Here is a 26,125-nt window from a genome sequence, read left to right on the forward strand (position 1 = left end):
CCTCGTCTGCTGGGCCGGGCGGCCCCGCTCCTGCCGTCCTCGGGCACTGTGGTCTGCGCCTGTCCCTGGGGAGGGGGAGAGGGCTGGCTGTGGGGGCCCTCTGAGGGCTGGCTGTGGGGGCCCCGTGGGTGCGGGTCGGGGGGCTAAGGAGAGACTCCGGTGCAGAAAAAAAGCACATAACGCCTCTGTTAGGGCTAGGCCCACGTCACGGCACTCTGACAAAGGCCTGAAAGAAAAAGCGGCTTTTGTTTAGCCCTCGGATAAGTAGCGCCTGTGGTAAAAACGTGAACAAATCTGAGGGGCAGGCAGGGGTCGGCTCTGCCCATCCTTGAGACTTAAGGCAACTGATCTGTCTGTAAATGCATCCCGACAGAAAATGCTGTGAGCACCCTGGCCGTGGAAGCGGAGGAGAACCCAGCTGAACCGGAGGAGGATGCCTGCCCAGTGACGGAGGGGTCCGTGCTGGGCAACGTGCCCATGCTGAGGGCATCCATCCCACCAGAGCTGCTGAGGCACGGGAGCAGGGCCCACCTCGCTCCTGATGCTGCTGAGTCAGCTGGGCTGACCTTGAGGTGTTCCTGGGGACGCTCCTGTGGGCCGGGTGGCGTGGACAAAAGCTGGGCTTTCAGGTCTCCCTCAAGAGACAGTGCCTGCGAGAGGGGAGTTCTTTAGGGAGGCTGGGAAGGCAGAGCTGAAAAACAGAGAATTAGTCTCTGTGCTGGCAGCAAATGCCACAGCAGCCTGCAAAGCCCCTGTAGCCTTTCCCCACATGTTTGCAAGTGCTCTAAGTTGTAAATTGCTTATTCTTTTCACGCTCCTGATTTAACATTACACACTGCACTCCCTTGTAAGGGCAGTAAATCATTCAGTTGCAATAGACGATGCAGATTGTGGGCCAAGGCACTTAATTGCTCTAATAAATCATGGGCTGAAGCAATGGAAAGGAGCTGAAATGCTCCCCCTGCTATAATTTGCTGGTTTTGAAGGTGTTAAAAGACTCCTTGTAAATGTAAGCCTTCATGGTCTGAGTGTGGTGATGGCATGTTTGTCCTTATTTAAGGCAGGATGGGAGCAGGGGGTGATGCAGTAAAGGAAATTACCAGAAGGTGGTATTGTGGCTTCTGCTTTGGTCAAGGAATGGAGATGGGAAGAGCAGAAAATCTCATCCCAGAAAGCCTCATCCCCGGCTGCTGTAGCCTGGTTGAGCCTGGGAGCAGACCTCTCTGCTCTCGTGTCCTCTGTTACTACTGTGACTGGTCCCGCACTGGTCTGACCCTTCTTAGGGTGGCAATTTCTTGCAGTAGCCCTTGTCCTTTCTCCTAATCAGTGGCAGGTTAATTATATCAGGCTGAATGATCATTCTGGTCATCCCTTTCACAAGCTACGGGAAGGCTTGGGAAACTCCCTGCTGAGCCCATATGGTGCTTGAGCTGCAGTGACCAGAGTCACCAAAGGGACCTCCAGTAGATCAGCCGGGGGCACTGGTGGCACCCCCCGGCAGGCTGCTGGAAGGGGCTCAAGGGCTTTCTGGGTTTTTCTGAATTTCTCTGCAGCCAGGAGCTGGCTCCTTTCCCAATATATAATGTCTTCCCTTGGTCTCACATGAGCAGGTGTTTTGCAGAGGGAGGTTGTGGGTGAAGTTGCAGTTGGGTTTGGGAGAGGTTTCTCTCGCTGGCCAGGGGACCAATGTGTTCCAGAGCAGCCGCCTGTCACAGCCGGGCTGGGAGATGTCACTTGCTTTCTCAAGGAACATCTTATAAAATGAAAAAAAGATCAGTGTGTTTAACCTTTCCTCCTGCAGGCTCTAAAGGAAAGGGAAATAAAACAGATTAGAGGAATCCATCCAATTTTCAGTTGTCCTTTATCAGCTAACAGGAAAAAATAAAGGAAGACAGACGGTCCTAGGTGGTGGCACAAGAGGTGGGCGCATAGAAGGCTTTCCCAGCTCTGCCAGAGACCCTGTGCATGTGCCTGGAAAAGGTACTTAATCTGACCGTCTCAGTGCCTCATCTCTAAGACGTGGCTAATCATGTTGCTGCATTTCAAAGGCATGTTGTGCAGAAATACTCATTAGTGCCCCCGAGGTGCTCAGTTGCTATGGAGATGGGGATCCTGATAAATGCAGAGACTGACGGAGCCTTGGTGGAGATTCAGAGCTGCTGGGAGCTCCTCTGCACCAAACCGCACCATACCGCACCGCGATCTCCTGACTGGCACAGCTTCAGAGGGCCAGCGACAAGCCTGTGGTGGCTGGAGCCGGCCACAGAGCAATGCCCAAGGGTCCCTGCACAAGTCCCCAGTCCCAGTTGCTGGTGGCCTGTGAAGGAGCAGCCGGCGCAGACATATCCAGAGCTCCTCTTATTCTGGGATGAAAACACTAGATTTTCTTTTGGTGTTTTCTTTCTTACACCATTGAGAGCACTGTGGAATATTGTGCAGTCAGAGCTATGCTAATATCCCTGTTTAAAAAGAGACATGTGACAGCCAAGATAAATTGCAGTAAGACCATCCACTACAAACCACGACAAGTTTTGGGTGACCCCTGCTTCTCTTCCAACTTTTCTACTAATGAAGGAATATTTCTCTGCAAAACTCTGACTCTGTGTTACCTCTGCATAGCCAGCTCTGTAGCTCAGTGGAGGAGAGCCTGGCAGACGTGGACTCCCAAATCAGGGAAGGATGTGTGATACTTTAGGAGAAACTCAGAGCCTCCCAGGTCACGTTTACAGCTTCTTAGGGAGCTCGGTGTCTGGTGCTTCTCCTCACAGGAAGCAAGATTCAGGAACAACAAAATAGAGACCTTATCAAGGTGTTGATAGTGATTTTATTCTGTTGAAAACTGTTTTACAACACAGGAAAGAGTCATGAAGGAGAGGCAGGCAGACAGAAAGACAATTCTAGGTTTTACTCACCACTAGAAAGGTTCTTTCTCTGTTTTAGCATTGCAGATTGTCCCTGGGGCTGTCCACATACCCTGCCCCTGGAGCCGGGGGTGGCACACCTGAGAAAGCTTGGATCTTTTCTGGAAGAGGGAGACATGTAGCTATGATTCCTCACTACCTTACTTTCATGCCCTCTCCAGTTGGGAACTGAGCTTCCAGTTTGTTACTGACCTCTTACAAGCACTTACCATTTGCTCCCGGTGACTGAGCACAGCAACACCACATAGAAATACCAGGCATTTGGTAATGCCTTCCATCTCCAGACTCTGTTAATTCAAATTTCTCTTCCAGAAGACACAGTGTTAAAACATTTTGAACTGTGTATTATGAAAATCAACAAGAGAGCACATTAGAGAGGTCCAGGACTGTAATAAAGTGGGACAAGCAAGGCACTCATTTGGCTTCTGCAGGTGAAGAGGGCACCAAATGGACACCAATACACTAAATTCACCCTGGTTCCCGCTGCCTTCGGTGTTGCTGCAGCCATGTCGGTTTTGGGGTGAGGGAAGGAGAAGAAGGTGAAGGCAGATGGCCATGTCCCTCCTAGGCCTTGATGGAAGTGAGCACCAAGATGAGGGTCATGATGTCAGGGAGATAGAAGTGATGGGGTGAAGTGGGATGAAATTCAGCACAGCAATGTTTAAGGTTATGCACTTGGAAACTAAAACCAACAGTTTCTTCCACAGTCTGGAAAAAGTCTCAATCCTGCTGGTGAATCATAGGAAGGCTATGAGCAGGAGCTGGATGCTGTGATGCTGGAGATAAATGAAATCCTAGAATGCAGCAAGAATGTGCATTTCCCGTCAAGATGAGGAATGTCTATTTTGTAACACAGACATTCGGACACTCACCTGGAGCACCCTGTGCCTGTGTTCTGGATGGGATCTGAGCCAGTGACATGGCCAGAGAAAGTGATTAGGCTGACGAGGAAAATCTTATGAGAGCTTATTTTACTGAAGAAGATCAAAAGGCTGCTTGTTTGGAGTAGCAAAGAGAGAGGCCTGAGAGCAGGCAGTAAATACGAGGAGGATGATAAAGGATGAAGAAAAAAGGATGAAGTTGGCAGCATAATAAATGGGTACAAAATGCTATACATGGGGTGAAGCTGCCTTGAAACTTGGAGAGAAGAGCCTATCTGCCTTTGTCCCGCTGGGAGAATTTGCAGGTGCCAGTAAGCTTCTTTATAGATTAGGTTGATGGAAAGTAGGTGCCTCCAACCAAAGCCCAGGCTTAGGGCACTGCCTGAACCAGAAGCAGGAGAGACTCAGGAATTTAGTTTGTGCAGAAGGAGGGATGTCTCTGGGGCTTGGCGAGGGGAAATGGGAGTGTTGTGATGAAGAGCAGCTGCAGAAACACCCCTGCAGAGGACAGGGAATCAGCAGAAGCTCTGATAAACCAACCCAGGGACAGGGCTGGGGTCAGACTTTGCAGAGTGAGGAGCAGGCGCCGGGCTGGGCTGGCACTTGCTGCCTGCTTCCTCCCCGCTTCAAAGGCGCTGGACTTTGCACATCCTTCGTAAAGAAACCAGCCTGCACCAGCAACATAACCACCCACCACCTCTTTCCCAAAGGGCTGTGTGCTTTGGCTAACTGCACAGATCCTGGAGAGCAGTGGTATAAATATGAAAACTTTCTCCGGGGTGGGTGCTTTATTGCCGATTTCAGACAAGAGCTGTCACTGTCACAGCAGAAACTCTCCCCTCCTGTAACGGAGGAGACACCCCACATCAGAGCCACGCGGACCTCTTTATTAGCCCTCCGGCACTGATGGGCACATGCTAGGGATCTGCCTCCCCCACCCCCCAGATCCCCAGCCTGCCAGCTTGTGCATTTTTGCATGTTTTCTCACTAGGTTGGCCCATTGCCTTTAAAAGGCTAAATGCTCCGGACTAAATTTGGTCATGCAGCTCTGCATGGTTCCCTGGAATGTCCTCGGGTTTCAGGCTCCTCTGATAGCACCATTCCCCGCCTCCCACTGGGCTCCATTGGCTTCCCAGCACCCGAATCGCGGTTGGATCCTGTTATTGGCCAACTCTTGGACCGAGGGGTGTCCCCTCTTTATAACTACTATATCCCAGGCTGCAGCGATTGAGAGCTGCTGAGATTTAACACTTCAGCACCTGCTGCCACTGGGGGAAGCAGTGTTGGAGCTTCGGCTTCTTTTTTTTTTCTCTTTCCTTGGGTACCACACACAACCGCAACCGTGTCTCGCCAGCGAGCCAAGATGTCCAAAGTGGCCAAATATCGGCGACAAGTTAGTGAAGATCCAGATATTGACAGTTTGTTGTCTACTCTGTCTCCGGAGGAGATGGAAGAGCTGGAAAAGGAGCTGGATGTGGTGGATCCAGATGGAAGCATCCCTCTGGAGCTAGGCCAGAAAAACCAAACAGAAAATTCCCCATCTGGCCCGCAAAACTGCGACACAATGCTCAATCACTGCGAAAAGGAGACCAGGAAACTTATTCAGAGGGAACACTCGATAGACGTAAGTCACATCTCCCCACGCTTGAGCTGTTTCTGTGAGAAATGCAGGGGCATACCTGTGAACTCTGCTGGGCTGTTTCAGGGGACAAGATGGAAAACATGAACCCTGAGAAAGGCGTGCTGTGCTTGCTAAGGAGGAATAGCTGTCATGTAGAGACCAGAGGAGCAAGGCAGGGAGCTGGTACGGGCACTCTGGGAGGGAACAAGGTATTTCATGAAATCCCGGTGTTACTCGCAAAGCCAAAACCTGTGCTGGTGCCAGGGATTTTCTCTCTGCCTCTGCTCTAACATCCTTTGGCAGGGCTGGGAGCAGAGACGGTACTCCCCGAAGGGGGCTGGAGGGACCAGTGCAGTGACAGCGATCCTGTGGCCTGCGTTTCTTTTTCCTCTGTTTTTTTCCTTTGGAGATCTCCAGACTCTTGGTCCTTTCAGTTCTTCTTGTGCAAAAGCTTAAACAGTCTCTGGTTCTTGTGGAATAGAAAAAGTTTGCTGCTTTGTGGAAATCACCTCAAGAAGCAGATTTTGCCCCAAGCAATTTGGTTTGTGTTTATTGTTCAGTTAAAATTCATTCTTTTATTTTGATTTGGGTACATTTATCTCTTTCACTGCACCTGGCAAATCCTTTAATAGCTTGGTTTGAGCTAGAAAGCTTCATGCCAGTCCTTCTCCTCTTTTTGTGCCTTGCCGTAGTGGGAGCCAATCCCACTTCTCTGTAACATTTACTAACCTCTGCACTAAGAATATTCGGTATGTGCTTCGTGCGTGGGAGGCTGGGAAGCATTTGGTTTCCCTAGTTTTTTACAGCAAGCTGAGCCAGAAAGTGAAAGAAGGAGACTCTTCAGCTATTTATCTGTGTGGTCACGGGCAGATTTCATGTCCCAGGCTGGATTCGCATCTGCTGTGATGGGATAGGGCTGAGGAATATGAGCAGCGTAAGCAGAGCAGGGGCTTATGTGGATACCCCTCTTAACAGAGTGCTCTGGCTCTGATTCCTTATCTATTCCAGGTCACCCAGCAGTACCCTGGATCTTCCAGCTGAGTAATTGAGCTCTAACTAGCCCATGAGCACTTGGAAATAGCTCTTTCTGGATGTTTATGGAGTTTATTATAGGAGGGTCCTGGGACAAAACAGTGAGAAAAATGAAAATTGCATCTAAGGGAGAAATAAACAAAGGTTTATTTTGGAGATATGAACAAGGGGTTAAATTATTCCCCTCAAGCCTGTCGCCTGAGAGCTTTCCTCTGGCTTTGAGGACAAGGCACTTGCAGTCTTCACTGTCTATATGTGGTGTTTGGCGTGGGCTAGGGGACAGAAAGTGCCGTGCCCCTCGCTATGAGAGTGCTAGGTTTATTTTCCCACCGGTGGGCTGGTGGAAAATTTCCCCATGGTGGGGAACTGCAGGTGCTGCAGGACAAACCTGCCTGGAAAAGCAAATGCTGTTATGCAGGACCAGTTATCCCAGTGATGCTGCAGGGGTTTGCACTGGTTTGCAGGTGATCCCAGCTTGCAGCCAGTGCTGAGAACTGACACTGAAAAAGCTGCTTTTTCAGGTGGGGGGGGACTCGTGTGTTTGGCATCACTAGTGATGCTATTTTGTTTTTAACCGTGGGAAGAAGAGTGGACTGGGAATTGGATAGGCAAGTGTTCACAATCAGGAGGAAGGGAGGAAATTTGTATTTTTTTTGAAAAAGAGAGCTGGGAAATTGTCTGTTTAAACACTATGTTATTTGGAAGGCGCCTGAGTGTGTGTGTGTCTGTGTGCTGTGCGAGAGGACTTGGGATGGTGGAAGGTATGGCACGGGGAGGAGAGGTGCCCCAAGAGAGGGTGTAAAGCTCTGGCTGGTGGGGAGGGCAGTAACTGAGGTCCTGAGAAAAGCGGTCCTTGTGCTCTCCTTTGAACTTCAGTAGCTTCGGGCCGTGGAAGACAAAGCAAGTTGGCTGCCGGTCAAATTTGTCAGTGAAACTGGCCCAGTTAGACTGCATTGCAGTAACTGGATATGGCAGAACTGACTTTCTTCTTCTATTTCAATCCCTGGAGGCCAAGAAAAAAATATCCTCCACCCCTTCCTCCTTGGCATTGTTAGGACCTGGGATTAGCACCTAGAAAATGCCAGCTCGGAGCGCTAGCATGTCAGCCCATGATGGTGGTGGAGCAGGGCCTTTGCTCCACCATGGGGCGATGGGATGGGATGGGATGGGATGGGATGGGATCATCGGACCACAGAAGCAATCGCAGCAACCAGCCCAGGAAGCCAATGGTTCCCTCCGTCCGAGGAAACTGCAGGGCAGTGTTTTGCTGCAGGATGGAGTGAGAACACGGAGCCATCCAGAGCATCCCAGGTGGCTCCCGAGCTTTCACCTGGCTGCTCAGAGCACTGAGGCCTCTGATGGCAAATCCCTCTCTCATATCCGTGGATTTCACATTGCAGCAGGCAGCAAAGCATTTGTGCCCACCAACATAAGCGTTGTGGCTGCACACCCATGGGAGATGGCATTCCCCCAGCCAAGTGCAGGCATCACCCCTTCGATGTCCATCCCTGCCCCTCTCCCTTGATGGCTCCCAGCATTGTGCATCACAAAACCACGCAGTGCCTGGCAGCCCTGAATAAATGCGTCGAGCAAAACCTTTGCAAGCAAGAAGCAGAGATGTGAGCACGGGAGGGAAGCGCGGGCACGAGGGCAGGGAAGGAATGGGAGGTCCTTCCAGTGGGACTGGCCCTCTGAACATCTGGAAGATGTTATCCTGTGACTGTGATGTCTCTTCAGTAGGGCGGGACAGGAGGTTAGATTCTTGTCCTTGAACCACAGAGAGGTTATAGGTCTGTAGCTGCCTTGCACAAAGGCACTGAGGGTAGAAGATATTAAGGAGTTCCTAGTCCAGTTCTGCAGTGGCACCTCGGGCTGTATCGTTATTCCTAAAACTCATTACGTAAAGCTGGGAGGTGACTGGGTCGCAGCCCCTACGGTGCAATGGCTGCTCCAGCTCCCCGCAGCCTGCCAGGACCAGGACCGGGGCAGCATCTGCACAGGGCCGGCAGCATGCTGACCCAAGCTGCTGCACTTCTGTCTCCCCACCTATTTTTCCTCCTCCATCCTGTTCTTCCCTACCTCCTTTGCCCCCTCTTTGTGCAGTAGCTGCTGGGATGTTGTCTGTTAGCTGGGTTGTGCAGGAATTTCTCCAAAGTGCAAAATAAGGTATTCTAAAGGGAAAGGTTCAGCTCTGCCCATCTCACAGTTCTTGCAGTCATTGCTCTGTTCTTGGACTGGCTCCAGGCACCCCCATTCCCTTCTAAATATTGGGAGGAGGGAGTATATTTAGAAATATTGTAACTACGTAATAACATGTCTTCTTAGCGATGAAAAGGGCAAACTTGGGTAACTAGGAAGCAGTTGATAAACAGCCCAAAATAGATATGAGCTTTGCCCTAACTTCTCTGCACTGGTGAGTCAAATTCACATCTTGGTGATGCATTAATTAATTGATCTTCATTTTGTATTGCCAGTGAGTGAAAGTATACCCCAGTTCAACAGTGGGGCTTGGGACAGTGCCTCTCTTCGGATGCACTCAACAAGGCTTTCTTGTAGCTCCAGGTATCACAGGAGCCAAAGTTAAACTAATATTCACAAGCAGATAAATGAAGAGATGATTTCCAGTAGCTCATGGCTCTTTACTGTAGCGGGCAAAGACATAATGAGAGAGAAATTCAGTTTAGAAACATGCCGTAAAGTTGAAGCAGTGGCATTAACCAAAGGGTGATTTAGCTGGTGGCATGGCTGACTTGGTATCACTTGAAATCTTTGTATCATGCCTGGGATTTCTCTTTAGAAGAGGAAAAGCTGTTTGGGCCAGGGGATAGGGGCTCCTTGTTGGTGTCTCAGCGGGACGGGTTTCTCTGACAGCTGAGCTGTATGAGGAGATGGGTTTTGTGAAAGCAACTCTGGTTTTGTCCGGTTCTTCCTCTGCTGTTGGTGACACCTTCTTTAAAAAGCAGTACCTATGCATATATATATATACACCCTGGAGATACTCACATCTTTCCCATTGGCATTCAGTCACTCCTAAAACCCCTCAGGGGTACCTTTGCCAGGAGGGACCTGGCTGAGAAGTGCTAGCCCGTGGGAAGGACCACTGTGCCATGTGAACCGTGCGTACCATGGGACCAGGTGGTTTGGTGGATAAGCACTCCTTAGCAGTTGCCCTATCCACAGCAGGAGGTTTTACTTTTCAAAACATGCCACAAAATCCACCTGCTGCTGTTCTTGGCTCTCCTTGGATTCCCACCTGGCCTCACCGCAGGGCCCAGGTGGTTCAAAAACACTGAGCACCTGGTGGCAGAGGCAGCCCCTCCTTGTGCTCTCCTTCTCCAGCACCACTGTCTTCCCTGGGAATGGATGGAGCATCCTTCCCTCAACTTCACCTGTAAGGAGAGGACACCTGGATGTCCTAGTCTCATCAGAGTCCCCAGTCCTGCCTCCCAACGGGGCTGCACTGATTTCATGCTGCTTCAAGCATGGATGGCTGGGAAAATGCAGGGAAATTGCATGCAGGGGCATTATCCTACTGATGGAGGGGATTCATTGCAGCGCCACAAAACCACTTCTTTTAGCAAGATGCTTGCACACATGGTGGATGTCTCTTTCCATGTAAGTCTAGGGACCAGCTTCTTGGAGGAGAAGGTTCTGCATAAGAGACATTGGATGCCAGCCAGGGCCAGCTGTGCACAGTGCAGATGGTCCCTGTATTTTTGGCTCCTGAAGGTTGAGCACCCTTCCCACGGGAGAAGTTGAGGTGGCTCAGGCAAGTGTCTTCCAACACCTTTCCCTGTCCTCTCGGATGTCCCACTCCCACCTGCAGTCCTGCTCAGGCAAGACACACTCCCTGTTCCAGGTCCATGCATCCTTATCCCTGCAGGCTGCTTTGCCTGGGCTGGTGCTCTTGGGGACATCCTTGTGTCCCCAAGCACTCTTCGCTATAGGCTGCATACAGCTGACAGTGAGTGGTGGGACTGCGTTCCTTATGGCCGGGTTTTGATGCTGAGGGAAAAAGCAGTGACCTTGGAAGGAGTTCAATTAATCCAAATGCAGCATATTTGAAGGATGCTGGTGCCAGAGGGCAGCAGGTCCTATTGTCATGGATAAGGATTACAAAGCTCCTTGGGAAAGTCTTGTAAAAAGTCCTGCCTTCCTTTCTAACTTACTGGGGTGTGTGCATGTAGGCTTGGTGCTTGCTGCTGCATGGTATTTAATCTAGTTACTGGTGGCTATATGTGGAGGGAGATACCATGAAAAGTGAAGATCCCTACCAACAAGCCCTTCTTTGACATGACAGAAAAACAAGTTAGTATTTAAATTTCTTATTAATGCTCAAAGCTTGTCATCTTTTCGTGAAAATATCTGGAGGAAAAACAAGCTCCACTTTTAAATAGCTGGGACAGACTCAAGGGAAATTGCAAACAAGGGAAAAGAAGTGGTTGTATCATTCTTTAAGCATTTTACCAGTCTGTGACTAACACATATGTGTTTAAACTCTGCTTTTCTGTTTATCAGCCAGTTCTGTCGATATGCCAAGACTGTTCCTTCTCTCTTCCAAGAGCCTTCACCAATTCCTAGCTCTTGCCTTTCTTTTAACCATGTCCTGGGCAGGTCTCTAGCAGCCTGGGTGCCTGCTTTTCCCTCATCAGAACATGTTGTTATTCTGCCCAGCTCCTGGCCTCCAAAAGAGATGTAAGGGGTGGGTGACACTGGGGCATCCTTCCTCCTGGTGCTTCTCCAGCAGCTCCCGGCTCATGCCAGGGTGGGCAGGGGACAAAGGTGTGGGTCCTTCCACCAACACACAGAGTGGGAGTGGAGCTGGCAGCTCCCTGGTCTTTACATTACTCCTGTAGATGATAGCCAGGGATATCCAAAATAGTCATACATTTTGAAAGAAACCAAAGGTACTGAGTCAATCCTATTTGATCCTTAAAGGAGGCCACAGACGGGCTCTGCTTTGTGGCTTCTCCAGCCTGCTGCAGAAGAGCTTATCCAGGAGAAACCTTTTATTTGTCACCTTTCCTTGTTCAGAAATGAAAACAGCCACTGTGTGCGCTCAAATGTTTCATTCTTCATTTCTGAAAATGTATCAACCCTGTAACGAGAAGAATGAGTATCGGAAGCGAAAGCTGTCAGCCAGCAACAGACAATAAAACAGACCTCCAAGGCAAAAAGAGAAGCAGGAATGATCCCATGACAAGTAACTGAAGGATCTGCAGTGTTGAGAACAGCTGAAGCAAGTGAGGTGGCAACGCACCCAGGTTTGAACTGTATTCCTGAACAAACCATGTGAGAAGGAATCTCACGGCCAGATCGATGTTTTTGTAACGCAATTGGAAAATGGTGGCAGAAATCTTGTTTTGCTGTGAGCAGGGCGAGTGGCAGCACAAAGCGTTCCCAGCAACTCGTAGGTCACGCCAAAGGCACGTTCTCTGTCTGGGAGATACGTAGCCCATCTAAGGGCACAAGCAGGAAGAAACGCTGAATTTCTAGTCAGTCTGAAAAAAAAAGAAGACTGAAAAGCTGAGTTCTATATTTACATAAACCACAACTGGGATGCAGATAAATCCATGGAAATGCTTGGAGTGTTTAGCTTATATGGCCCGAGCTGCCCAGGAGGTTTATTATCTGTTTATGTTGAGCTGATAAATAGACATACAGAGGAGGAAAAGAGCTGGGATCCTTTACGTATCGCTTTCTTTTGCAGTGTTATGACATCATTTGCATGCTAAAATGGTCTCGGTGACTCAGCTCCCAGCAGGACGCTGGGATTAACCAGTCATGTCACTCAAGCCCACCCTTTGCCATGGTGGGAATCGCAGCCTGATGGAGCAAGAGGATCTCACTTCGCAGGGAAGGAGGTATCAGGGCACTTGTTTTGAAGTCATGGTGTAGATAGAGGCAACCGCGGTGGACCAGCCACACTGTGAAGTGACAGGAGTCCTGCTCAGTCCTTTCCTCTGCCCAGATCATGGTGCAAACAAGGTTGAAAACAGACAGGAACAAGAGCTGCAGAAATGCAACAGGAGAGGTGACAGCCTGAGGTCACAGAGGTGTTCTGGTGCATTGCAGCCCGTTGACGTTGGGTTGGGTAGCCCAGGGCTGAGACACAATATTTCAGCCAGGATTTACACCGAGACCTGCTGGATGCTGCTGAGGGCTCTGAGAAGTTCTGTCTCCATGGCAGAATGTGGACATGCCCAGCATGGGAACCAGCACCCACACAGAGAGCTGCCCACAGCAGAAAGAGAGCTGCAGTTTGCTTCCTTTCAGGGAAGACCTTCAGTTTCTAAGAACTAGAGATCGTGACTCCTGGCAAACCCTGCTTTATCTCATTAAGTGCTGTGTTCTGGGCTACGGCACCCACGTGGTGTAGGAACCCAAGGAGCCAGTGCTCCTGTTTCTCATAAGCTATTTAAGAGTTTTGACTAGCAAACCAGCACTCTGATTTTGGCAGGTAGGCACCTGGGGCTGGGGCTTATCTCACCTGCTTCAAAGACCTTGATTCTTCTTCCTACAGTGGCTGCCCATGGCCACCAGTGATGCCATGGGGTGTCTGTGATGGTCCCATGGGCTAGCCGATGTGACCCATGGGAGACGTGCACCAGCAAGGGGCCTGGAGATGCTTTCCATGTAGTCCCAGAAGGCTGGGAGCCAGAGTCCTGCTTCTCAAGCATCCAGCCCCCATGACACAAGAGGACGGGAGATAGGATTTAAGACTCACTAGGGCTGAATTGCAGTTCTTCTGTTCCTAAAAATCTGAGGAATGCTCTGCATGCGCTGCCCACAGAAAATGTGCCGGGCAGAAATCCAGCCTTGAGGTGGCCGTGGTGTGAATCACTGATGTTTACTGCCCTTTGCAACCTCTGCTGAAGAGGAGGCAATCAGAGAAAAGGTCTTACCTTGGGAATATCCAGTTCAGCCATGGCAATGCCAGAAGAAGGGGCAGGGAATACAATGGATAGAAAAGAAAAACCCCAACTTCTAAAAACAGATTTTGTTAGAGAAGCAAAAGTTTCCATTTGCAGAGTATCCAGCAGCTTTAAGGGCTTTCTGGGAAATGGCTGCGTGTCGCTGTGGAAGGGCTAGAGCTATTCTATTAAAGGAAACCCAGTTGAAATGTTTGTTATCGGACTTAATTCAGCAATGAAGGCAAAGCAAGACAAAAGTCAGGGCCAGAAGTTGTCCAGTCTCTGGAGAACAGCACTGCATCTCAGAAGGAGGTTGTTTTTAAAAACATTGGCCTGGGAAGTGCAAAGACACAGTGATATTTGGGGTCAGAAAGGTCTGAGCAGAAGAGAAGGGGAATAACTGAGTTCCTCGTTAAAATAACAGAGTAATAGCTGAGGCAGGACAGGGCAAGAAGTTGTTTACATCGCTCTGGGTTTTAGCACATAGAGCATGGCCAGGGGGTCATGCTAGGTCTGCATGTATCCTAGTGCTGGAAGCCAAGGTCCTTTCACCCTTGCTTAATGCCAAAAGAACCCAAATGTGCCAAGAGAGAAACTCTTTTGCTGCCTGGGAATGGTCCTACCAGGGAGCCTGTCGGTGCCAGAGCTCTGCGGGGTGTACGGGGGGTGCGAGCAGGGTATCTCATGACCCTGGCCCATGATGTTTGCTCTTAGCTAAGGACCAGGAGGGTTGCCATGGCACTGCTGCAGGTAGAGCAATGCCAGATCCCCTTGTGAGTGGGTGGCTGCCACATAGACCTGAAGTTGGCTGTCCTGGGCAAGCAGGGTCAGCAGAAGCCTCACGATCCCACTTCCTCCAGTGGTCTCTGGCAATCCAGGTTTAGTAGCTCTCAGGACTCGGCCAAGGACACAGCATTTTCTCCAGGAATGTCCTTGGCTCAGAGTTGTCCCTGAGTTACTCAAAACTGGCCAAGGAATGGAGGAAAGGAGCAGCTTGGCCAGGTTGTTGTGGTTTAGCTTGGCTCCAGCAACCTTCTCACATGCCTAGAGCGTAATGGCAGTGGGTACCCAAATACCAAGGAACATCAAGTGCAAAACAACCTGCCTTTGCCCACTGGCTACCTCAATGGACTTCTCCATGCAGTGGGACAGCCTTGGAGGACATCCCTGTCCCCTGGGAGCTCTCACATGGGTTGTGCCCAGCCTCCTCAGCCGCCTTCACCTACAGTCACGCTGAGGGGTGGTGGGGTGCTGGTGCCTCGCTCACAGTCTCTGGCTGGGATTTGGGGTATCTGGGCAGGACAGGGGGGATACCGGGGCTCCTTTAGAGCCCACACAACTAGGTAAGTGACTCCAAAGGATGATGCAGATGCCCAATGTTAGAGCTGTGGGTTCAATCTCAGAGTCTCGTGGCAGCTCTGGAGACCTTTGTAGGACTCGGTAGCATGTGTAGGACAGAGTGAAACCCCTCAGGCAGTGATACCAGATTGGCTCGTTAATTATGGATTCATAATTGGGCCTAAACCCCCTTCTTCAAATAACCAAACCCAGCTTCCTTCCCTTGCCCGTCTGGTCTGGGAGACCCCAGCTGACCAACAGCTTTTGGTGGACTGTCCCTCTGTCTCTCAGAAGTCTCCCCTCATCCCCAGTTCTTCCCCACTTCCCTGCTCTCCCACCTCCAAAAGCCCCCCCCGTCACTCAGGATTTGCATGGAACCGATGGAGCTTTGCTAGTGGGTACCTGTTGCCTAAGCCACGCCTGCCAAGAGATGAACTGGAAAATGTCCTGTTAGCTGCAGGAGGGCTATATTATGCCAGGGAGGGATTCTGGTTGTGTTGCAAGGAACACGGCTCCAGGTGGAGATTCTGTTGGTGGCAAAAGCCATGTGCCATGCAGCCAGCATGCCAAAACGGCTCTGCTGGTGGAGTTGCTGCAGAGGAGGGAGGCAGTGAGTCGCAGGAAGACTCATGGGCTCCAGTGGGCTGCAGTGCACATGCAGAAATGACCCCATGTGGCTGAAATCATTCCTGGATTAATTAAGTTCAGCTGATCCAGTTGTTCTTCCACAGATGTCTGTGTCTTGGTTTAGGAGGGCCGTGCACCGGTGTAGGGCAGTTTGCTTGCAAGCAGTGATAACTCCTTGGTGCTCACAAGAGTGTAGGCACAAGATTTGTGCCTACAAGTGGACATGCAGCTCAACTGACTTTGCTAAATAGGTGTCATTTCCACATGCGGGCAGTTTCTGAAGGCGCCAACACTTGCCTCTGGCTTTGTTCCATGTTTTCCTCTTATATTCCTCAAGAACAGACGTCCCATTAGCTGTGCGCAGGCAAGGACCGTGCCCCTCTGCTTGGGTGTGTGTGAAGCCTGTGTCCCCACTGCCACCCACAGCGAGCAGCAGCTGGAGCCATCAGCCACGTTGGAGCTAACCCCAGATTTTCCAGCAGTGCTGATGGTTGGGGTGGGCCTGATCCTGGCTCAAGCTTCCCCTCTTGTGCTCATGATGCTCTCATATCAGCTGGGGGTGGTGTCTCACAGCTGGGGAATGATATTTCACAGTTGGCTTCCAGAGGCCACCAGAGCTGCAGGCGATGGTGACATTAGAGACCGAGTCAGTGTCAAGCCTGCAGGTTGAGTTCACTATTTCTGGATCCATTTTAACATGAACTGCAGGTGCCAGGTTGGCACCGAGATCTTTTGCTGACAGTCCTGTTTCCTCCTGGGGTGCAGTCTGCCACGTGCCTCCAGCAGTGACCCTCACAGAGGAGCCATCCTGGACTCTTCTGGCTTCTCCCTTTCAGCCAAGCCCTCCTTGAACACAGATGGGGCACAGCTCCCCAGAGCCATCACAGAGCTGCTCGGCAGCATGTGCACCCCAAGGCTTCCATCCTTACATCTTGTTCTTTAGCTGAGCCAAGCACATGGCCGGCGTGGTGGGGCAATATGTTCCGCCTGGTAATCTGGGCCATGAGAGACTCTTCCCAGGACATACCTCTGAAAATAACTGGAGGCTGATGAAAGCTGGCCCCTTCCAAAGACAAAACATTTCTTCTACAAATGCATTTCTATATGACCCTTCTGCCAGGGACTGACCTAACAGCAGCAGCCAGGCCACAAAGTGCCCCTTCCCTCCAGCTTGGGTACAGGTTTTGCGAGTCCCTGGGTAACCCATCCTTTCCTCTCCTCTGCAGCATGTTCCCCTTTCACTTAGAAGCCTGCTTATGGGCACAGCGGGGTGACCAGCTGGGGTGACTGTGCTGAGCAAACAGCCAGATCAATACCTACCACCCAAGCAGCTATTTTCTACCCCAAAATGAGCTGTAGGGCTTTCAGGGCAGGAGGCGAGAACCTCGCTCCACCCTCACATCCCCACCACCCACACTAGATCTCGGCAGCCCCTCTTCTCCGCTCCACTCTCACCCATCCCTGACTCGGCCAGCTGCTCCATCCCCAGCCCCATCCCTTGCTCAGCGTCGGGAGCGGTGCTGCAAACACTCAGATTCCAGGCAAGAAGTTCCCAGTCTCCTTTGCCTTTTAAGGAAACATCTGAGTGGGTTTGAGGGTTACAAATGCTAACAAGCAATGGCAATGCTCATTTTAGTCTATTTAGAGGAAACGGGAAGGCATTTCAGTTCATCAAAACACTGGTGATTAATCAGCCAAGTACCAGGCTGTTTTCATTAGGCTTATTTTTAAAGGTCTGACACGCTGTGTAAAAATATTCCCCTAATAATCGTGCTCGCAGCAGAGGGAATGGCACAGGAGGGGGTGCAGCGGCCCTGGTTTCTAGGTATCCAAGGTAAATATGTCAGCACAGTGGAGGACGAGCAGGCAGGACTCAAGATGGCAATGGAGAGGGTACAGGGCTGGTGCTGGCTGCTGCAGATGGAGGCAGCCTGGCTGGTGGCCTGGGCTGCAGCAAAAGGTGTGCTGGTGGCTGCGGGTACAGCCAGAGTTTCAAGACCAGGGGAAAGGATGCATTTCCCTCTCCTCTTCTGCATCATCCTGCCACACAGTTCCTCTGCCGAGCTCCAAGAGCTGGACCAATGTGCTTCATTTCCAGCCCAAAGGTGAGGACTTCTGCACCGTCACCAGTGAGCAGAGCTTGGGCTGGTGTCACCACCTGGGGCTGGCACCTGCTGTGGAGCTGGAGTGATGGGACATACAGAGTCCGGGGATGGGTGCAAAGGCAGGAGGGGATGAAGGCACACTCGCTCCTGGGCACAAACATGGCCTTGGGCAGGGCCAAGAGCAGCTTCTGACCTGGCTTTAGAGATGTTGCCAATCTCTACCAAGGGATGGAGAGTCTCGTGCAGGCAGTGGCAGATGGGTAAGAGTGACTCTTGGCTTGAAACAGATCTCATTTCTTGCCTGGAATTTTTTTCTCCTGATTCCTCCCATTCTGCTGATGATGATGGAGCTGGACACTTGCAGAGGGCCTTCCCCAGTGCGGACAGGAATGCCATGATCAAGGCAGCTCTGCATTAAATTAAACAGCTTGAACACTTCTTACGTCTTGCTACCAGCCAGCACTTTCTGCAATAACTTGCAGATCTTTGACAGGATCCTTCCAGCACATCCCAAATTTTCTGGATGCGCATGATCCCATAAACACTACCCGTGGTGGCAGAGACACCCACAGCCAGTCACTGCGCATCCGTTGCCTTCCCTTTTTCCCCTGCACAGGGGCACAGCTGGGTCCTTTTCCCCTAGCTCCTTTTCCACGTCCTACTGTCTGGCTCCAGTGCCTTCCTTCCACAGACCTGCCCCACGCCACAGCACCTGGACACATGGCAAAACAGCCATGGGTGGAAGCTTTGATGAGAACGGCACTAATGATGTGGTAACAAGACATTCCCAGCACTTGCCATAACAGCTTTGCTGTGCATCTTGCTCTAGTTTCATCTTGTTTGGAGAAATCCATTGCCTTCTCTGAGCATGGGAGATGTTGCAGATCCTTCTTTCCAGGGTTTTCCTCCATTTCTCCAAGATCTGCTCATTCCTGGCCAAAGCCTTGCTCTGCTTAGGCTCAGGGAACTTAGGGGGGACTCAGGGCTCCCCACTGTCAAGTTGTGTGAGCTCAGGCTGGGAAGGAGAAGGCTTTTTGGGGCAGTTGGTGTGGAGATGAGGCTGCTGGCTCTGACTCGAGGAGTGCTCAGCCTGTGGACACAAAAGGGCTGTAGAGCCCTGGGGGAGAGCAACTGCCTTTTCTCGCAGAAACCTGCAAGAAACCTCCAACCTGGGACATCCCCAAACACCTTTGAAAGGCACCATTGGGCATGGGTGTGGGGGAACAGAGCGAAGCAGGAGAGTCTTCACCCCACACACACCTCCTGCCCAGCCTCCTGCCGGGGCAGACATGGCTCTTCCTTCACTGAAGTGCTTCAGGATCTCACTGAGCATCCTTGCACCATCCCAGCCCTGGGAACAGGGCAAGTCTTGGTGAGAAGGGCCACCGGCTCAGTGCCAGAGGAGGTGGCATCATCTGCTCCCTGCAGCCCCCAGGACAGGGGATGCTGGCATCAGGACACCTCTGGGAGCCCCATCCCTGATCCTTGGGGTTTCCAGCAGTGAGGGGTTGTGTGGGCAGACAGACAGGCTCTGTGGGGGTCTGGCATATGCCTTTCTGCTGCCTGTTTAGGTCTGCATGGGGGAGCCAAGAAATCTCTTAACTAAACAAACAGCTCTCTCGTCCCAGATGGCATCTGTTTATACGCCAGGTACAAACAGTCCCCGTGGCTGCCCCGCTCACAGCCAGGCCAGTTCTTCCCACAAAAAAGCAGTCCCTGAGGGCCAGCAGTACTGCATGCTGGAAAGGCAGAGCCGCACTCTGCCCAGCATGGGTACCACGAGGCTCTGGGCTGGGGAAGACACTGCAGCCAGGGCATCATCTGGAGGAGAAGGAGGCCAGCCCTGGCTGCAGAGACCAGGGTGTCTGGACTCTGATTTAGGGGTTCAAGACACTGGGTGAAGCCACGGTCCTGTCCTAGTCCTGAGAGGGTCCGGGGAGCTCATAAAGGCATCACAGCTGCATCTCCTAGAGGCATCTTTCTTCCTCCTTTCCCTGAAGTTCTAAAGTCCCCCTGGCAAAGATGACATTCACTTTGCCACCCTCTCGCCTTGGTGCTTCCTCCTCCTGGAGCCAGCATTGCTGTCAGGTCAGCAGCATCACTGTGGTCAAGCTGAGGATGCTCAGATTAATCCTGCAGCTGTAGATTGGAGCCTGACCTAACCATGGCTCTGCAGCTGGGCTCCCAGCTAGCAGTGTCTCAGCATGTCACCCTCTGCTCATCTCCAGACAGAAACCCCATGGTGCTGGCTGGCACGCGGAGCTGAGCTGTGCTGCCAAAGCCTGGCTAGCCACGATGGGCAGGAGATGCACACTCCCCAGCTGCAGAGCAGGGAGAAGGAGGTTTAAACTGCCAAACCCCGATGTAGACTTTACAGTAGGATCCTCCTCTGTACAGCAAACTTGGTCCCAGTGTCAGGGGTTCATCTGCCTTCAGTTATCTGTTCATAGCATTGGCTCCTCTCCATTGGGAGTGGAGGTGTCTCATATCCAATGTTCGGGGAGATGAATCCTGCCCCAGTGCCCTGCTCTTACTGCATTGCTATAAGAAAGCCTTGGTCCTGTGCCTGCATCTCTCCAGACACATGAGGAAGCAAATATGGTGCCATAAGAAAACCAAACAGCCTGGAAGGCTGTGTGCACTGAGCTGCCATCAAAGGTTTTGGTTGCCGAAGCAGAATATGTCATAACAATGCTGATGGGAGACTCTTCCCAGCCCCATCAGCCGTGGATGAAGGCTGCAATGAGGCATTTGTTGTGTCCTGGAGCTGCCAGTGCTGGTTGTGGTCAGCAGCAAAGCACAGGACAGGCTGTGCCAAGCGTGAGGTTCTGGTGCTTGACAAAAGTACCAAAAATTATGTGAAAAGGGAGTTCAACTGACAAGAGGCAAATGATCAGATGGCCCTAAGGCATGAAGGGAAAGAAGAAAATCCTTTGCTGCCAGAGGTAGTTTATAAGAAAATAGCCATCAACCCTTGGGGTTGCATCCCTCTGCATGCAGGGAGGAGGTAGTCGCTGCCTGAAGGTCAGCATTGGAGAGCCAAAAGCCAGACTAAGCTCCTCCTGCCCATCAAAGTCCCACAAACACAACAGTGGCATTGTGATAATCATAAAAGCAAAGGCAAAAATTGCTTTCAAAGAGTGAATATACAAGGAGGTAGACAAAATGAAAGCACTGATGCTTGCCAGCCCACTAAGGAATGAGAAGGCATCTTGGCTGAATTGGAGATAAAAGAAGAAACTCAGGTGGTCCAGGGCACTGCTGCATGACTTCTTGGCACAGAGACAGGGAGATCCCAGGGGCAGGGAAAGGGGTGCCAGCTGCAGTGACACTGCTTTGCCCAATGCATGCAGCAAAATCTGCATACTTTCACAAGACCACCCCCGTTAAGCTCTTCCCTCCTGTGATGCCTTTGGACACTGGAAGAAGATGTGCTGGGAAAACACTGTGCGTTACAAAGCAATGAACGCTGTGTCCCCATTTCCTTGGTTTTCTGCAGGGAGCTCAAAAATGCAAACTCATGTTAAAGGAGGCCCATTTCAGAGAGCCCAGCATTGGGTGTGACTGCTGGATCAGCAGTGTCACCTGTGTTACCGGCTGTGGCTGCTCCCCTGCTTGCACAGAAGTCCAGGCCAGCACGGGAAGGGTGTTGGGCTCTGGACTGGGCAAAGCTGCAGAGCATCCAGCTGGAAACCATTTAGGAAAGCTGGGAAAGCACCTGGGGTTCACAGAGGCACAGGCACTAGATCCGTCCCTGGTTAAAAAGGTGATTAAAAAGAAGATAACAAAAGGTGATTATAAAGAGGATAGCAAAAGGTGATTAAAAAGAGGATAACTTTCAGGAAGTATGATAGGAAGGGGTCAGACAGCCCAGTCTGCTAAGGTACGTGCATCCTACAACTTTTTAGGTTATCATCTGTTCATTGGGGATGAAGGAGGGCATCCCACAGACCTCTGGAGGCCTTTGGGAAGGGACTGGAGGCAGAAGGAGACCAGAGATGCCTTGGAGAGCTGCAGTGTGACCTCATCAGGCCCGGATCCTGCAGGCTCTGCCTACATTTGGGGCATGCGGACGCTGAACCCTACCCTGGACCGGGGACCTCAGCTGGGTTAAACTTTCCTGTTCCAAAGCCCAGCCACAGGGTGCAGTCTGTGAACATGCAGTGGTAAATCGCTCGGGTGAGATGGAGGAGTCTCTGGCCTGTATTCAGGGCTAAACCATCACGATTTGGAGCAGGCCGCTTACCTCCCTGAAGAGTCCTGGCCACGAGTCTGTCCCCTGCCATGGCACAGACCCGATGCTAGCTGTCCTTGTCCTCCCCCATGGCACCTCCCTGTTGCCTTCCAGGGACCCCGCATGATGCTTTCACCAGGTTTCTATCATAAATGCCTGGTTTAGGGCAGCTCATCCCTCATAGGCATAGTCTAAGACCTTCCTGAGACCAGACTGTCCTGCATCCTCCTGTGCATCTTCCCCAGCTGTGGTGCTGCCCCGTGGGGCCCTGTGGTTGCTCCTGTGTGACAGAGGTGCAGAGTTGGTGATGAGGAGATTGGGGTAGTGAGTATGGAGGTCGAAGGCACCTGCCTCTGTAAAACCTTGGTGTTTTTCTCTTGTTAGGAAAGCAGATCGAGCGAGAAGAATAAGGGAGCCAAGAATGAAGAAGAAAAGGGAAAGGAAGCTCCTTCCAAAGACCTGGCCCGGAAACGAGATACAAAAGTGGGGAAAGACTCTAAAAAGGAAGAAGGTGTTCAGAAAACAGACCCAAAAGTTAAAGCTGAGGCTGAGACCAAGACCAAAGAGGAGAAGGCTATCAATGATAAAGTCAAGGCCATGGAGAAAAAACTGATGGGGAAGGACAAAAAGGAGGAAGAGAAGGGCTCAGTGTTGAAGAAAGATGCAGGGAAGGATAAAAAGGAAGAAGAGAAGGGCCCAGCAGCAAAGAAGGAGACAGGGAAGGAGAAAAAGGAAGAAGAAAAGGGTTCAGCATTGAAGAAGGACACAGGGAAGGACAAAAAGGAGGGAGAGAAGAGTTTAGGATCAAAGAAACAGACAGAAAAAGACACAAAAGGAGAAGATAAGAAAGAAAAAGACAAAAAAGAAGAGGAAAAGAGTTCAGCTTTGAAAAAATCAAAGGCAGATGAGAAGGAGAAATCCCAGCCAGAGGCAGAAAAGGCAGTGGAGGAGAAACAGGAGGCCAAGGTGGCAGCCGAGAGCAGCCCTTCCAAGCCCACCACTGGCAGCTCCTCGGATCAGGCCAAGGATGACGAAGCCTCCAGCATTTTCGATGAGCTCATTGAGAAGGTGAAGAACAACGATGCCGAGGTCACCGAAGTAAACGTGAACAATTCGGACTGCATCAACAACGAGACCCTGGTGCGCTTCACCGAGGCCCTGGAGTTCAACACCGTGGTCAAGCTGTTCGCCTTGGCCAACACCCGTGCCGATGACCACGTGGCCTTCGCCATCGCCATCATGCTGAAGTCCAACAAGGTGCTGACAAGCATCAACCTGGACTCCAACCACATCACAGGCAAGGGCATCCTGGCCATTTTCCGGGCGCTTTTGCAGAACAACACGCTGACGGAGCTGCGTTTCCACAACCAGCGGCACATCTGCGGGGGGAAGACAGAGATGGAGATCGCGAAACTCCTGAAGGAAAACACCACGCTCCTGAAGCTGGGCTACCACTTTGAGCTGGCCGGACCACGTATGACTGTCACCAACCTGCTGAGCCGAAACATGGACAAACAGAGGCAGAAACGCCTCCAGGAGCAGAAACTGGCACAGGAGCGTGGGGAGAAGAAAGACCTCCTGGAGGTGCCCAAGCCTGGAGCCCTGCCGAAGGGGTCCCCCAAGCCATCCCCACAGCCATCCCCCAAGGCTTCCCCCAAGAGCTCCCCCAAGAAAGGGGGGGTGCCCGCCGCACCGCCCCCACCTCCTCCTCCGCTCGCCCCACCGCTGATCAACGAGAACCTGAGGAACTCACTCTCCCCGGCCACACAGAGGAAGTTGGGAGACCGAGTGCTGCCAGTTCAGGAGAAGAACTCGCGGGACCAGCTCCTGGCGGCTATCCGCTCCAGCAACCTCAAACAGCTCAAGAAGGCAAGTGCAGGGCTGCGGTGGGGTCCACCCACGGGGTTAGTCTGTGGGCTGAGATCTGAGGTCACGTCTGTTGTCACTTGGGTAGTGGAGAGGTGAGGGCTGTCCTTCTACAGTGCAGGGTACAGAGCGGGGTGTCCGTGGTCCCAACCCCTGCGCAGAGCACATAGCAGGGGCAGATCCATCCTTTCCTGAGCACACGGGCTGGGCAGATCCATCCTTTTGCACCATCCCTTGCAGAGCAGGTGGGGCCAGCAGATCCATACCTTGGCAGAGCATCCAACAGAAGATTCATCCCTGGGCAGAAAGCATGAAAGGGGCAGATCCATCGTTTGGCAGAGCGCCTGGGGTGGGCAGATCCACCTCATTCCAGCAGTCAGGTTTGGCTCCAGGGTTTGGGACACAAGGAAGAAGCCAGCTGTAACCTATAACCCCAGGGGATGGAAATCCAGGACTTCCTCATGAAAAAAGGAGCGGTGCTTAGCCGCAGCGAGGGAGGCTCACACGCACCCACGTGGACCGGTGTCCCAGCAGGCAAGAGCACACAGGCAGCGGGTCTTCAAAGGCAGCGGCTCACCGAGCTCTTGCTGCCACGTTGGCGTGGCTGAGCCCGCACCCCTGGGGGTGGGACGTAGCCCAGGGTGGCCGGAGAGGCTGTGTCTCCAACATTGGTCCCAGCATGATGCCTTGAAACATCTCACTCACCCCAGATGGTTTGTGTCCTTGGCCGGGCTGCCCACAAGCTGGAGAGTGGGGACAACCAGCCTGGCCAAGAGGAAGAGACGTCCCTGGAGCACTGAGCGGCCCCAGCAGCAACGGAAAGAGGGGCCCAGCTCCACCGCGGTGGGTCTGCACAGGGCCCCCGGGCCGTTCCAGCATCCCCTTTCATTGCTCCCTGCTCCCCCCAGTAACGGGGTGTCTTCTCCGGCAGGTGGAGGTACCGAAGCTGCTGCAGTAGGGAGCGGGACGGCTTTCCTCCCGCAGCCCAACGTGGCAGACCCCAGGACACTCGCCTTTCTCGTGACTGTTTCCATGACAAGCCCTTTGGGACCCTGCAGTGACCGACACCGAGAAGCAGCGATCTCTCTGGGATGGACGGAGGAAGGGCCGGGCCCGAGGAGGGCCAGCACGGTCATTTGATGCGGTGCGGGAGGAAGACGTATTTATTATTTTTACGGTTGTGAAGCCTTCAAGCTCTTTCTTTTGCCAGCACCGTGCCCTGCTCTGTCCGGCCGCCTGGAGACGCCAAGGATAGAAGAGGGGGCTGCAGAGCTGATCCTTATGGGAAACTCCCCTCGGAGTGCACCGACGGAGATTGGCACCCTCCATCCCGGCTTGCCGGCAGGGCCACCAAGGTGGTCCAGCCTGCGGCAAGTGGAGGCACCCTCCCAGCCTCACTTTTCGGAGGGGCAGGGAACAGCCAGGCCATCGTCACGGCTTGCCTCCCCACGGGGTCTCTGGGTGGCCGGGAGAGTTACAGGGTGCAGGCACGGCGGGTAGGGTCCCGGCTCACAGGGTGGAGGCTCAATGTCGGGAGGAATTGGGGGGGGCATTGGAGAAGGGAGCGGCTGGGAAGAGAGGGGGGATGGGGCCACTGGGGAGACAGGGCAGGAGGTGGAGCCAGGGCTAGAGCAGGGGGTCTGGGGCACCGCGTGCACCCCTGCAGCCGTGCTTGGGGACCGCCGGAGCCGCCAGGGCGCTTTATGCTGCAGCCCGGCCCATCCAGGAGCGTTTTTGAATTTTGGCTTTTCAGCCCAATTTAGGTTTGGGAGGGGTCGGGTCCCTTCTCTTGACCCACCACCTTCCTGCCCCCACACCTGACCGCGCCACCTGCCCCCCATGTGGAAACAAAATTTTCCCCCGGGGGGGCGGGGGGGACACAAGAGCAAGGGGGTGGCGTGGCTGCCAGTGCCACCAGCAGCCCTGCCCACACCTCCACCCGTGGGCATGGGGCTGGGCAGGGATGTTGCCTCCCCCCGAAATGGGTTTTGGGGGCCACGTGATGTCCCTCCAACCCCCTGCCCCACCCCCCCACGCCTTCCCAGCGTGAAGCCTCGTTCGCAATTTGTACGACTGCGGCCACTGCATCAGCAATAAAGCTCACCCAACGCTTCCCCCGCCTTGGGGACCGTTCTGCACCCCGGGGTCCCCAGGAGCAGTGACACGGCAGGGGGGGTGCAGGAAATGGGCTCGCCCCCCCCGCCTGGGGCAGCTCTCGCCTCTCCCCGCACCCATGGCCACACCATAGGGCCACCTGAACTGGGTGCACTGGGGCCATCCCGAACCATGCAGCCACCCCAAACTGGGTGCGCTGGGACCACTCAGACACCCCGACCCGGGTGTCCCTGGTCACCTGCCCACCCAGAACCCCCCAAATGGGGCACCCTGCCGCTGCTGGACACTCACAACCAGGCACCCTGGAGCCACGCAGAGACCCCCCAAACTCCCGGGGTCACCCCCAAACCGCCGGGGTCACCCAGAACTCCACTGGGGGCTCTCCAAGGCCCACCGTTCCCCGGGTGGGACCCACCATGCTGGGGGCTGGATTCGGGGTGCAGGCGGGCACCTGGGTGACACTCCCGGGGG

The 26,125-nt window shown here is 52.7% G+C and overlaps 1 protein-coding gene across 1 annotated transcript; it reads left to right on the forward strand.

The window, feature by feature from the left end:
* The first annotated feature begins 5,165 nt into the window (after positions 1 to 5,165).
* Positions 5,166 to 24,497, forward strand: LMOD1 (leiomodin 1 (smooth muscle)). Its single transcript, XM_010584575.1, has 3 exons — positions 5,166 to 5,426; positions 22,058 to 23,542; positions 24,471 to 24,497. Exons 1-3 carry the CDS (start codon positions 5,166 to 5,168, stop codon positions 24,495 to 24,497), a joined length of 1,773 nt encoding a protein of 590 aa, XP_010582877.1.
* Positions 24,498 to 26,125: the final 1,628 nt, after the last annotated feature.

This window comes from Haliaeetus leucocephalus, unplaced genomic scaffold (genome assembly GCF_000737465.1).
Source record: "Haliaeetus leucocephalus isolate CR32 unplaced genomic scaffold, Haliaeetus_leucocephalus-4.0 Scaffold1000, whole genome shotgun sequence".
NCBI lineage: Eukaryota > Metazoa > Chordata > Aves > Accipitriformes > Accipitridae > Haliaeetus > Haliaeetus leucocephalus.